The 13,589-nt window shown below is 34.1% G+C and overlaps 1 protein-coding gene across 5 annotated transcripts in view; it reads left to right on the top strand.

Moving 5' to 3' along the window:
- ACAP2 (ArfGAP with coiled-coil, ankyrin repeat and PH domains 2) overlaps nucleotides 1–13,589 on the top strand; it is a 253,999-nt gene that overhangs the window by 193,608 nt on the left and 46,802 nt on the right. For all 5 annotated transcript variants that reach the window (XR_005217201.1, XR_005217202.1, XM_037837936.1 and 2 more), the window contains exons 9-10: nucleotides 4,481–4,555; nucleotides 9,467–9,579. Coding sequence is in view for 3 of the 5 variants with exons in the window: in XM_037837936.1 (XP_037693864.1) it covers nucleotides 4,481–4,555; nucleotides 9,467–9,579 (188 nt within the window). In the remaining 2 variants the exon portion in view is untranslated. The remainder of the gene's footprint in view (nucleotides 1–4,480; nucleotides 4,556–9,466; nucleotides 9,580–13,589) is intronic.

Below are 13,589 nucleotides of genomic sequence, written 5' to 3' on the forward strand. Positions count from 1 at the left end.
TCCCCTTCTGGGACACCAATGAGTCTTAAATTTGGACGTTTTATTTTATCTATCGTATTCCTGAGATCCATTTTGATTTTTTTTTTTTATTTTTTTCCCCATTCTTTCTTCTTTCATTTTCCATTCTGTGGTCCTCAAGGAGGCTGAGTTTTTGTTCAACTTCCTCTAATCTTGTATTATGAGTATCCAGAGTCTTTTTAATTTGGTCAGCAGTTTCTTTTATTTCCATAAGAGCTTCTATTTTTTTTATTTACTCTTGCAATTTCTTCTTTTTGCTCTTCTAGGGTCTTCTTCATGTCCTTTATATCCTGTGCCATGCTCTCATTGTTTGTCTTTAGTTCTTTGGTTAATTGCACCAAGTACTGTGTCTCTTCTGATCTTTTGATTTTATTTGGGTTTGGGTTCTCCATATCATCTGGTTTTATCATATGCTTTAAAATTTTCTGTTGTTTTTGGCCTCTTGGCATTTGCTTTACTTGATAGGGTTCGTTCAAGATATAAAAAATACCAGTGTCTAATTTGTCAGATCTACAGCTTGGTGGCGGAAACTTTCTCTAACTAACCAGCAGATGGCGTCTGCGAGTCACCTGTTCCCCTCAAGTCAGTTCTCCCCAACTTTGTCTTTGTGGTGTCTGGGGGTCTGATTCTTGTGGGGTTCAATTGGTGCACTAAGTTTGGGTGTGTTGTTGGTGCTGTCCGCCCTGAATGTGGGGTATGTGGGTGGTTAGGGAGGCAGGGCAGCTTTAATAATCAAACCTCCCAGGTGTTCCCAGAGATTTAAGGCTGTTGCAAGAGTCTAAGCCTTCATTTCAGTCTTGCCACAGACTGTCTCTGCCACTGACCCACAAGTCCTTGGTATTGGCGTAGGGTCCCTGGGGTTTCCGAGTGGGTCCCCCTTCTCAGCCTTGCTCTTCCAGGACCTCTGCTGAGGTAAGGCTGTGCCATGTCAGAAGTGTGCGCTGCCCTCCAGGGAAGCCCTGGGTGGCCGGGCCATGCAGGGGCGTTCCCAGCCTACTGTAAAGATGATTGAATGGGACGCGTTAATTTCCCCCTTTTCTCACAGCTCCGCTTTCCCAGCTCCGGGACAATTAGCTGTGGGTGCTCTAAAGGCCACTGTCCATGGCTGATACTGTGGCGTGTGTGCGGTGCTGCGGGGAACATTCTCCGTCACACTGGGACCCTTGACGCAGCTCTGGGCTATGGCTCCGCCCCGGGTAGGAGCTTTCCCAGCCCGCTGGGGAAATGGCTGCAAGGGACATGGTTTCTTTCTCCTTTTGGATCCCCTCTGCCCCCCTGGCCCCGAGACTATCATCAGCGGGTGTGGGAAGGGCTATCCTCCACACCAGACACTGAGGTGTTGGCATAGGCCGCTCCTGCTGTGTCTCACTGTGCGGTTCTTAACCGTCGTATCTGCAGCCTCTCCTGGTTTTTTTTTTTTTTTTAAAGAACTAGTCCATTGCCAAATGCCAACCGACGGTTTCCCCACACTGCAGCACAGCCGCTGGACTTTCAGCTGGCTCACTCACTTGTTTCAGAGTGCAGATTCCTGGTTTCACCAAATGCACGGTCCCTGTGGATTTAGCAGACCTTGTCCAGCTGGTACATCGCTGGAACTTGTGTTGTGGGTCACTTTCCGGCTTTTATCTAGTATTTTTCACGGAGGTGTTTTTTGCCCTGTCTCACCTAGCCACCATCTTAGGTTCTCCTCATTTTATTTTATATAAATATTATTATGTTCAAATTATTTTTGATGTCTGATAAGAACTTCCTGTTATATCTGTTCTGGGAATATTGTCTTTTGCTGATAGGTGAGCATTCTAGATTTAATAGTGTCAGTTTTCAGATGATTTTCTTTCTCAAGATAGTTCAGGTTGCTTTCTGAGAGAAGGGGATTAAAATTGAAAATAGAATTGAGGGAAATGGGAAAAAGGGAAGTGGAGTGGGATTTGGAGTCCCTGGCCCAGAATACGTGCGAATGTAGGGGAGGGGTGATAACGCAGATACCATATGCCATGGATAAAGAGAATATATGCTATTCTCTGCTCCCACAGAATGTGATCTATTGGAAGAAACCAACAGGTCACGAGACCTGTACTAAATGCTAAGTGTTTGGGTATATCAATTAGATTGGGTTTATTTACAAGTGAGAGAAAACCAAAAGTAGCAGTAGTTTCAACAAGATAGGATTTGATTTCTCCTCTGTAAAGTCAAAGGCATGGCATAATAGTCAGTTTATCAGCAGTGATTCAGGCTTATCTTGGTTTAAAATGTTGCTCAAGCTTCTGTCATCACACTCAAATTCCAGCTGACAGGAAGGAGGAAAGGGAAAGAAGGGCCCACAAGAATATTTGTTGTGATGATACTGTGAGACATTGATTGTGTACTTTGGATAGATTGTCTGGTGTGTGAATATATCTCAAAGAAATTGCATTTAAAAAGTATATTTCTTGACAGTTGTACATGTAGCACTTCTGTGTACATTCCAATTGTTAGTGCATAGTCAAAAGGTGACACTAGCTTCAGGAAAGCTGGAAAGAGAGGAAATCTCATCACAGAATATAGGAAATCAGTAATTCTTTTCTTATGAAAAGGAAAACTTGTCTGATGGAAAGGTGCAATATAGAAATGGGATTTGATGATTTCATTAAATATTCTTTAAAAAAGAAAGTATCTTGAAAATCAGTGCTTTTTTGGGGGGACTATCAGTTTAATATGCCAAGACCTCGGTCTTGGGGTTTGCCATAATGAAGCTTGTTACTGCAAAGGAGAGGCTAAGCCTACTTATAATTGTGCCTTACAGTCACTCCCAGAGAACCTCTTTTGTTGCTCAGATGTGGCTTCTCTCTTGAAGCCAACTCAGCAGGTGGACTTGCTGTCTTCCCCCGTAAGTGGAACATGACTCCTAGGGCTGTAAGTCTGCCTGGCAATGTGGGACATGACTCCCAGGGATGAGCCTGGACCCGGCATCGAAGGATTGAGAAAGCCTTCTTGACCAAAAGGGGGAAGAGAAATGAAACAAAATAAAGTTTCAGTGGCTGAGAGACTTCAAATGGAGTCAAGGGGTCATTCTGGAGGTTATGCTTATGCATTATATAGATAATCCCTTTTAGTTTTTAGTGTATTAGAATAGCTAGAAGGAAATACCTGAAACTGTTGAACTGTAACCTAATATCCTTGATGCTTGAAGATGATCTTATAACTATATAGCTTATGTGTGTGAATGTGAAAGCCTAGTGGCTCACACTCCCTCTGTATCCATTGTATGGGCAGATGAGTAGAAAAATGGGAACAAAAAGTAAATGAATAAAAGGGGGGGAGGAGGGGTATGGGATGTTTTGGGTGTTCTTTTTTACCTTTTATTTTTATCTTTTGGAGTAATGAAAATGTTCATAAATTTATTGTGATTGTGAATGCACAACTGTGTGATGATTCTGTGAACAATTGATTGTACACTTTGGATGACTGTATGGTATGTGAATATACCTCAATAAAATTGCATAGAAAAAACAAAACAAAACAGAACCAAAAAAAAGGGGCCAACTATTGATACATACAACAACTTGTAGGAATCTCCAAGGAATCATGCCGAATGAAAAATGTTATTATTGATATAACATTTTCAAAAGGACAGAATTTTAGAAATGGAGAAGACATAGTGGTTGCCAAGAGAAATGGGGAAGGGGAATTGAGGGGTAGGAAAGTGGGTGTGAGTACAAAAGGGCATCATGAAGGGTCCTTGTAATGAGGAAAATGTTCCGTATCTTGACTGTAGTGGTGTATACATAAACCCACACAGCGGATGGAATTTGTAGAATTAAGCACACATACACATACATAATTGAAAGTGAGTAAAACTAAGGAAATCTAATAAGAAAAAAAATCAGAGCTTTTATACCTTGATTTTATGAATTACTTTTATTTAAAAAATTTTTTTTAGTTTTCTCTTTTATCTGGTAAATTATTTTTTTCTGTCTCTTAGATTTAATTATAATATCAGGAAGCTAACTTGAAAACATGAAACATGTTGGAAGTATCTGTTACCAGGAACTTGTGAGAGCTGGTCACACTAGCTTAGCTGCTACTTTTTGCTGTTGTTTCTAGGTTTGATTGGGACTGCTAGAATTTGCTGAATGGGTAAGCAGGTAACAAGCTAGAGTCACTTCCTTATTCAGGGACTGGGCATGACATCACTGTGTTACCCTTGAAGAAACCTCCTGTTGCATATGCTTGGCACCATGACTGTTCTTGGAAACATTTTTCTTAGAGGAGATATAGACTTTTCATAGAGGATTTGGTACTATTAAAATACGAACTTTGACTTTAAAGTGGTAGCCAAAATGCCTTTTTAAGTAAACTTAAATTGATGGACTTCTTGCTATGTTTATCTGCAAAATGACTGGAGTATGATGTTAAAAAATAATTATATTTCTTTCATCTTTGATTTTTAAATCTACCATTTTCTCCTTTTTTCCCTTTATAGTTGGATCGACTGGTTGTGGATGCAGCAAAGGAGAAAAGAGAGATGGAGCAAAAGCATTCTACCATTCAACAAAAGGTACCCGAGGATAACAGTTAATGGAGATTAATTCCAGTTTTATGCAATTGCTTGGCTATTGATTTCAACAAGGTACTGTTAGAACTTTGTGTTGGAACAATTCCCTTGTGAATTGGTTTGATAATTGGTATAGATAAATTCCTCCTCTTTTTGTGAAAAGTAAAATAATTTTCATATGTTATAGTAGTACAAATATTATTATTCTTTTAGATCAAATATACCTGTAAACCATGTTCTTGAACCAGCTTATAAAAACATCAGTCTCTTATGGCCCTAACTAAATTAAAAGTGGCTCCTAGTTAGAATTGAAAACACTGTTAATAGTTTTAGTTTAGGATACCACCCAACCCCTGTAGAAGTTTCTGTGTGAGGAATGAGTACCTGAGGATCAGTGTGTGAGTTTGGCATTATGGACTTCCCAGTTGCAGTCACTTCTAGGCAGCACTTGGCGCCCTCTTCCCCCACTTCCATTTTGATGCTGAAACTTCACTTTCATGAAACACGTTTTGCTTTAATTTGTCTAAGCCCAGATAAACTAATAGTTGAAAAAATATGCTTTTAAAAAAGAGGATTTAAATATTTAACTATTTTTTACTTCGGCATGCTGAAAGATTTGAGGATGAAACACTTGGAACACAACCTAATAAATAACATTTTATCTTATAAAGTTAGTGATTTTTTTAATGCACTAATCTAAAAATAGAAGGAGGTCAAATGTAATAATACTATAAAGGTGGGACATATGGCATTGCTTTAAGGAATTCTTTTCTCTTGGTATTGAACAGTCAAATCAACTTTTGTTATGGCTTATTTAGAATTTGAAATACCAATAAACTGGATTTGTTATAGAAAATGTGTCAGTTAAACAAAACGAAAGGGAAGCCTGTTATGAAGTAAGGAAAATTTTACTGGTGGTGGGTTAATAATCAAAGAGAAAGTGTTAAAAAAAAAAAGAAAAAGATTTTCTACCAGACCATGTTTAGTTACTTCTGAGTTACAGTTTGGTGAGAATAACTTCATATTTTCTTTTGTCTTAAGTAAAATTAGATTCACTTTTGAATCTAATTTGTTTAGGTTTAGGGTAACTTGTTTTAATAACATGACAATTGCAAGATAGTTAAAAAATCAAAACCATTAAATGCTAATTAAAACATGAGATCATATTTTCAGAAGTATGTGAATATCTGCTTAAATTGAATTATTTAATATATATTATATATCTTTTAGATTTTTTTCTACTTTGTACACATGAAACTTTGATTTGGGGTTTAGTGTTATACTAAAAGTCCAAAACTAATAGGTACGTTATATCTAAGCTTAACTTGCTTGATTTTACTCAAACCATACTCAATTAACTTGTTTTCTTTAAAGAAGGAAATGCTGGTTTTCTCACTATGAACACTTACCTTTTTTTCTGCCCTTAAATGCTGACAACAAGGCTGCGTTGCAGGTAAAAAAAAAAAAAACAACAAAATCCAGCCAAATAAAAATTAAGGGAAAATATGTTTAATATAATTATTTAAGTTTTTCAAGAATTATTGATCAATTGAAGAAACAGTGATGCTATAAACATTTTTGTACATGCCTTTGGATATTTGCACACATTTCTGATGGATTAATGCATAGGAGTTAAATGCTAGGTTATATAGTTTATATGTGTTCAGCACAAGTAGGTAGTGCTAAACTTTTTCAAAGTGTTACATCATCCTGGCAGCACTGTGTGAGTTCCCATTGCTCTTTGCCACCTCATTGTATTGTGAGAATTTTTAAGATTTGCCAATCTCGTGGCTATATATTGATATTTTATTGTGGTTTTAATTTATACTTCTTTACTATTTATACTTCAATAATGACCAAAGACCTTGAACACCTTGTTTTACTATTTCTGTTGTTCATTTGGCTATTCTCTTAGTGAAACGTGTTTCTCCTATTTTTCTGTTGGGTTTCCCAACTAATTGTTATGTATATGTGTTGTAAATATCTTCTCCCATTTTGTGGCTCTCACGCCTCCCCCCTTCAAGTTTTTTGACGATTGGAAAAGTTTTGTTTTTACTTACTTTAATTTATCGATCTTTTGTGTTTGTATGTACTGTGTCTTAAGAAATTCTTCCCAATCCCAAGACTATGAAGGTATCTCCTATATTATCTTTTAAGTATTTGTAGCCTTGCTTTTTATGTTCAGATCTTTAATCCATGTGTAAGTGGTTTTTGAGTATGGTGTGACACAGATATCCAGTTTCTTTTACTCTCATATTGGTAACTAATTGATCCAGAGCCAGTTATTAAAAAGTTTGTTCTTTTCCCATTGATGTGCAGTATCTTCTCTTTTATAAATCACATTTTCTTACATTCAAGGTCTCTTTAGACTCTCAATTCTGTTCCATCAGTCTTTTTATGTCACTTGTGCCAATACCACGCTGTCTTAATTATTTTGGCTTAATAGTAAATCTTGATATCGGAGAAAGCAAAGCCTCCTATCTTCTTTTCTTCAATAGTGACTTGCATAGTATTGGCCCTTTGCATTTCCATATAAATTTCAGGAGCAGCTTTACAGTTTCTATAAAATAGCTTTTGGGATTTTGATTGGGATCACATTGGATCTGTAGCTCAATTTGGGGATCAGTTAGTATCTTTATTATATATCTTTGATCAATGAACTTGGTATATTTCTCCATTTATTTAAATTGTCTTTAATATCCTTCATAAGGTTTAATAATTTATGTGTATATGTTTCATTAGTTCTATTCCAAGATACTTGTATTGCCAATTATATTGTAATGTTATCTTTTAAAATTTTTTCTCACTGTTTCTGTTATATTAGAATAAAATTGATTTTTGCATGCTGATTTTGTAACCAGTATCTTGCTAAGCTTGCTAAGTTCTGTTTTAATACTAATTTATTTCTGAATTCTTGTGGATATGTTGTGTACACAATCATATCATCTGCAAATAATGAGTGTTTTATTTCTTCCTTCCCAATCCTTTACTTTTTTTTTTTTCCTTTTTCTTTATTAGAGAATTGTGGGTTTATAGAACAATCATGAATAAAATCTAATCCTTTACTTTTTATTTTTCTTGCTGACTAGAACCTCAAGTATAATCTTGATGGAATTGGAAATACTGGGCCTTTTTTGTCTTGTTTGCAATTTGAAAGGGAAAACTTCTATTAGATTGCCTGTGTTGGTCAACCTCAGTTTTGCCTTCTATATCTGGCCTCCACAGTAAAGCTCAAGTTCCCCCTATGAGGCAAATACCCTTAAGGTGAAAGCTGGCTTCAGTGCTCTGCTTACCTCTTTGGCTTCCCATTTTCATTTAATCATTTGCCTTTGAGTGTTCCTTCTTAATTTGTCAGCTCATCAATGCATTTAAAGGGATTCTAGTACTATTTATTTTATTCAGCATCATAAAATTATATAATCTGTTACTATTTTAAGTACTATAAAGTAGTAATTGCTATTAATCTTAATTAAATTCGAGACTTAATTGACTTCAAGAAATATAGTTGAAAATTAGACAAGTTCTTGTAATGCAGTACATTCTCAAGGAAGTCTTATTTATGTTTTAAGTGGTGTCAGGGTTATTAAAATACTGTCAGTGCTGCAAATGAAACCTTTAGAATATTGCCAAATTCAATTGTATGTATTGCTGACAATCCTTTCTGCATAATTAAATAAATTAGAGCTTCACATAAATTTTAAACGAGGGAATTAAAGTTTTCCCAGTTCTTTTTTTTCCCTTAAAGTGAAAGTAGAATGAAGTCATTTAAGTATTTTGGATTAATGTGGCTTTTTTACGCTTACATTTTGAGAGACTTCAGGAGAGTTTTTTAAAATTCTGAGTTCAAAATGTTTAGGACTTTTAGTTTTAGAAGGCCCTTAGGTGACTCTCATTCCACCTCCCCTTCAGTGCAGGACCCTACTCCCATTGTTCTCTGCACGTGATAGTCCAGTCTCTGCCAAAATGTTTCTCAAGACAGTAAGTTTACTACTCCCTAATAGGATAATATTCTAATTTTCGTCTTTGGTCTAAAAGTAATTTTGAAAGTTCCGAGAGTGATTTTTAGAGTTTTAAATTTGGGGATTGCAGCAATTTTGTAGTTTTGTTCCAGTTACTTTGGAATTTTATCAGGAAGTAATTTAAAAATGGGACTTCTGATATTGAAACTTTATGAATCACTGGAGTAAAATGGGAAGTTCAAATTGCATTCAAGTGACTAGGCAGCAGAAAAAGATTTTGAGTGATAGTTACAGGTGAGGTCAACATGTGCACCTTAAACTGTGGACTAGGGTCCTCTTTTGGAAAACTTAATCTTATTTTAGGAAAAGCATCTTTTATCCTATTTCTGAACTTTGTTCCTCCCCTTCCCCCAAATAGTGGAGTTATTATTCCTACCAAACTCAAAAACTACCATGATAGTAATGTAGTTAGAGAATAGTGATAGATTTGAAAAATCCCACTTGAATATAACTATATGCCTTTTTAAAAATTGTTAACCCACACTTCACCATAAAATATTGGGATAAAGCGAAAAACATTTAAACATTTATACATACACTATAATATTTAGCTTATCCTTTTGTCTATTTGTATGTATATTATTTTCTGATTTTGATCATAGTGTTATACAATTTATATATTTTTTTCTCCTTTTCAGTATATTCTATACAATCTTCTGTGGTTTAACATTGTCATAATAATAATTATTGCATAATAGTCCACTGAATTGAAATACTTTAATTCATTGAAACATACCTCTATTGAACATTTAGGTGTTTCCCCTTTCTTATGAATAATATCGTGACTATATTAATACAAAGCTTTTCTTTCCTTTTTACTGTTTCCCCAGGATAAATTTGTTGCTAGGGAACTTAGTCAAGTCATATGAACATTTTTATGTATTATTTTGTCTAGGATTTCTCCAGTGATGATTCTAAACTAGAATATAATGTAGATGCTGCAAACGGCATTGTTATGGAAGGATATCTGTTCAAACGAGCCAGCAATGCCTTCAAAACTTGGAACAGGTAATGTATTTCAAATACTAGTCTAGATCGTTCCATACACGGTTTTCTAACTTTCCCTGTGATTTGGCTACTCTTTCTTTCGTAATTCTCTAAATTCTCAGTTCATAGTAACTTCCCTGAACCCATTCCATTGAAGACACCTCTCTAGGAAAGGATACCCTTAGAAACAGGTGAAAAATGACACTACTAATTCTAAATTTTAACATTGAAGAAAGATTTAAATTGGAAGCAAGGTAGAATTTTTATAATGTTTGGTCAAATAGTGACAAGATCTTTATAGTAAATACAGTTCGAATGTGAGTAACCTCCCATATTTGTATCAAGTAGATTTCATTACAAATTATATATTGTATATAGTGGTTGACTAGAACAAATGAACTTTTGTCCACCCTATGTATCTTCCACTACATGTGTACTCTTTTACCTAGTGCTTGCTTAAGAATATTTAAGCTAGGTGAGCTGATCTTTTGATCTCTGCAATAGCTTCAATCAATCTGAGGTTTTAGGAAATGAAATTTTTTTATACATGAAATGTGTTGCAAGCAGCTGGATGCTCATTTATTCTAAACTTGATGGCTAACAAAAACTTTGAATTATTTTTGCTAAAGTGATTTCTACAATATGTATAAATCTGGTAAATGTTGAATGCATAAAGTATTTTATTGTATTTTTCCATGTATGCCATAATTCTAGAAACCTATAAATAATGGAAAATATGTTATTATATGGTTGGTGCCTTGTGGTGATTACAATAAAAAATGTTCTCTAAAACTAATCAATGAGCAATCTTTAAAAAAAAAAAATTAAAGGCTGGTTAATGTCTTTGTAGCTGGATTCCTTCATTTTTTTTTAAAGTTAATACACAAATACCGTCATAAATACACAGTCTTTCACTCCAAGACCAGGAGAATATATTAAATCAAGCTAGACAGAGAACTAATTAAAGAAGTAGGGCAGACTCTAAATTCACGCATGGGTAAAGGGAAATTACTTGCAAGTTCTCCCTGAAATTAGTTTTTTTTTTTATAAACCTCATGTAAGAAATAAAGATAAGATTCAAAATTTTTAAAATTCTAAATAACACTTTATATATTACTCTCTGCTTTCTTTGTGGTTCCTTACTTATAAACTAGAAAATATTTAAAGACTTGATGCAAGGTTTTGACTTTCATTTTTTGAAGGGTGTTTCATATAATGTTTATATGCTATAGTTTTTACAAGTCTGCTTTTTTACTAGTATTTTTATCAAAATGTTCCTTAAAGGCATGTGAAAATGAAATTAATTTCAGACAGTAAGGCATCAGAAAGAAAAAAAAGGAAGATTAAGGTTATGTTAGGATCAGCCCTTTGAATATCAGTGATTGATCTTTTATTCAAGGATGTTTCTCTTTTTATAAAAAGAATTAGTGATTAGAACGGTTTTGTAATCATTGGGAGTATTATTTGGGTTCTGGTTAATTAATTAACTATTGTATATAGATTGGAATGTAAATAATTTGTTACTTGAACAGGGAATGAATTTGCCTAATGATAGACAAGGTTGTTTTTGTTCTTTAAAAAATGGGCAGTAGCAAAATAAATTGAATTTTCTTGGTAAGTTTATTTGGTATGCATTCATATTAATTTAAAAGGAGATGCTTATGCTTTATTGAAATGGGTTCCTAGTGCACTTCTTTTGATTTCTTGATGGTAAGGTTATATAGAAAAAAAATTAAAATTTAAAAAATGTCAGTGTTTATTGAGCATTTGCCTAGCATTTAATATTGCCACATGGTTAAATGGCATATGGTTTGTTTTATTTGAGATAATTTTTTTTCACTCTAGAGTGAATATAAACTGGGAAAATCAGTGATTAACTGGGAAAATTAGTGATTATATATATACTATCAAGCTTCTTTGAGTTGTATAGAATTTGTTTTTTATAATACATGAATACTAGAAGGACCAACTAAGAAACATTATTTTTAAGTGAAAATGAATAGTCAAAATTACATTTTCTAATCTGTCAAAATTAAGATAATAATCTTTTAAGCCTTTCCTCGCAAATTTCCCTAGCCAGAGTGGGAAATTAAAAAAAGTGTGATCAGCAAATCTTTATAATAAATAAAAATGGCCCAACCGATATGGTTTCATTACATAGTGTTAGAATTGAATTTTAACCTTCAGATTCCCAAACATCCTACTTAAAGTTTACCACAGTGAAAATACAGTAAATCTATAGAAACTATACCGTTTATGTTAAGAAGCAGAAATGTAATGAACTCCCATGGGCTACTCCAATGAAAAATGATTTCAGACTTGAAAATGAAGCACAATAATGTTAGTGGAAGATTGCATTTCCATTTAGGGCAATAGAAAAAAATTTAATTTGTTCTAATGTAACCATACATGTTTTCATTTTTTATTTTTTGTTTTATAAATTCTATTACCTGGCATGGATATTTAAGTGCAACTAAAATTAAGTAAGAAATAACTGTTCAAATCTCAGTGTGTTGACATGTTACCATTTCCAAAGTGAAAAAACCACATCCACATCCCTTTGGCAACAAGACTGCTTTTCAAAAGAAATGCTATCTATATGTAGTGGGATAACAGTTATTGATTAGAATCATAGATGATTAAAACAAGAAAGGACCTTGGTGTCATTCTAGTTCAATGCCCTAATTTTCAGAAAAGAAATTGAAGTTCAGAGAGATTTCAGTCGCTCATGCAAGGTCACACAGCTGGTTTGTGACAAAATTGGGGTGTGAAACCTAGAATTCCCAACCCTTATTCAAGTGTTCTTTTTACATTTTTTGGAAATTCTAAACCATTTATATTTTGATAAAAGCGTTTATGGAACTTTGCTATTTTATAAAAGTCCTAACCCATTTGCATTATTGGGGGAAATATGGATAGCTAATTAATTTTATTTTCATATGCCTTTAAGGAACATTTTGATGAAAATACTAGTGGAAAAGCAGTCTTGTAAAAACTATAGCATATAAACGTTACATGCAACGGCATTCAAAAAACAAAAACAGAAGTCAAAACCTTGCAACAAAAGTCTTTAAATATTTTCTAATTTAAAAGTAAGAAAGCAAAGAGTAAAATATAAAGTGTTATTTAGAATTTTAAAAATTTCAAATCTATGTTTCTTATTTGAGGTTTATATTAAAAAAAAACACAACAACAACTAATTTCTGTCTTGGTAGCTTCTTTTGGGTCAGGGGCCTAAGGGACCCGTTGCAATGTGTCGTTGAAACACCTGGCCTGTTGTGCATCTGGTGGACCACCACGCTCCCTCTGGTGTTCTCTGGTTGTAGAAGTAAATGCATTAAACAGAGGTTTGGTAGTCTATTATAAACCTAAGAGAAAAAATTCAGACTTCATATTTTTAATAATTGTGCAGTGATTTTTTTTGCATTGATATATTATATTATAGACATGAAGACTTGTGAAATTTCATTTCAGCCATTGCCTTCATAAGGTGAAATCATTGTTACTCGGTTCCATTTTTACATAGACCTGCCTCTATTCTAAATAGTCTTGACTTCCTCCTTTCACCATTTTTTTTTTTTTTTCATTTTTATTGAGATTGTTCAGATACCATACAATTATCCAAAGATCCAAAGTGTACAATCACTTGCCCCTGGGTACCCTCATACAGCTGTGCATCCATCACACTTAATTTTTGTTCAATTTTTAGAAACTTTTCATTACTCCAGACAAGAAATAAAGTGAAAGATGAAAAAAGAACAGGAAACTCTAATCCTCCACTATCCCTAACCAACCCCGTCAATTGTTGACTCCTAGTATTGATATAGTACGTTTGTTACTGTTTATGAAAAAATGTTGAAATACTACTAACTGTAGTATATAGTTTGTAATAGGTATATAGTTCTTCCCTATATGTCCCTCTATTATTAACTTCTAATTGTATTGTCATACATTTGTTCTGGTTCATGGAAGCGATTTCTATTATTTGTACAGTTGATCATGGACATTGCCCACCATAGGATTCAGTTTTA

The sequence above is a fragment of the Choloepus didactylus genome, chromosome 1, assembly GCF_015220235.1.
Source record: "Choloepus didactylus isolate mChoDid1 chromosome 1, mChoDid1.pri, whole genome shotgun sequence".
Classification (NCBI taxonomy): Eukaryota; Metazoa; Chordata; class Mammalia; order Pilosa; family Megalonychidae; genus Choloepus; species Choloepus didactylus.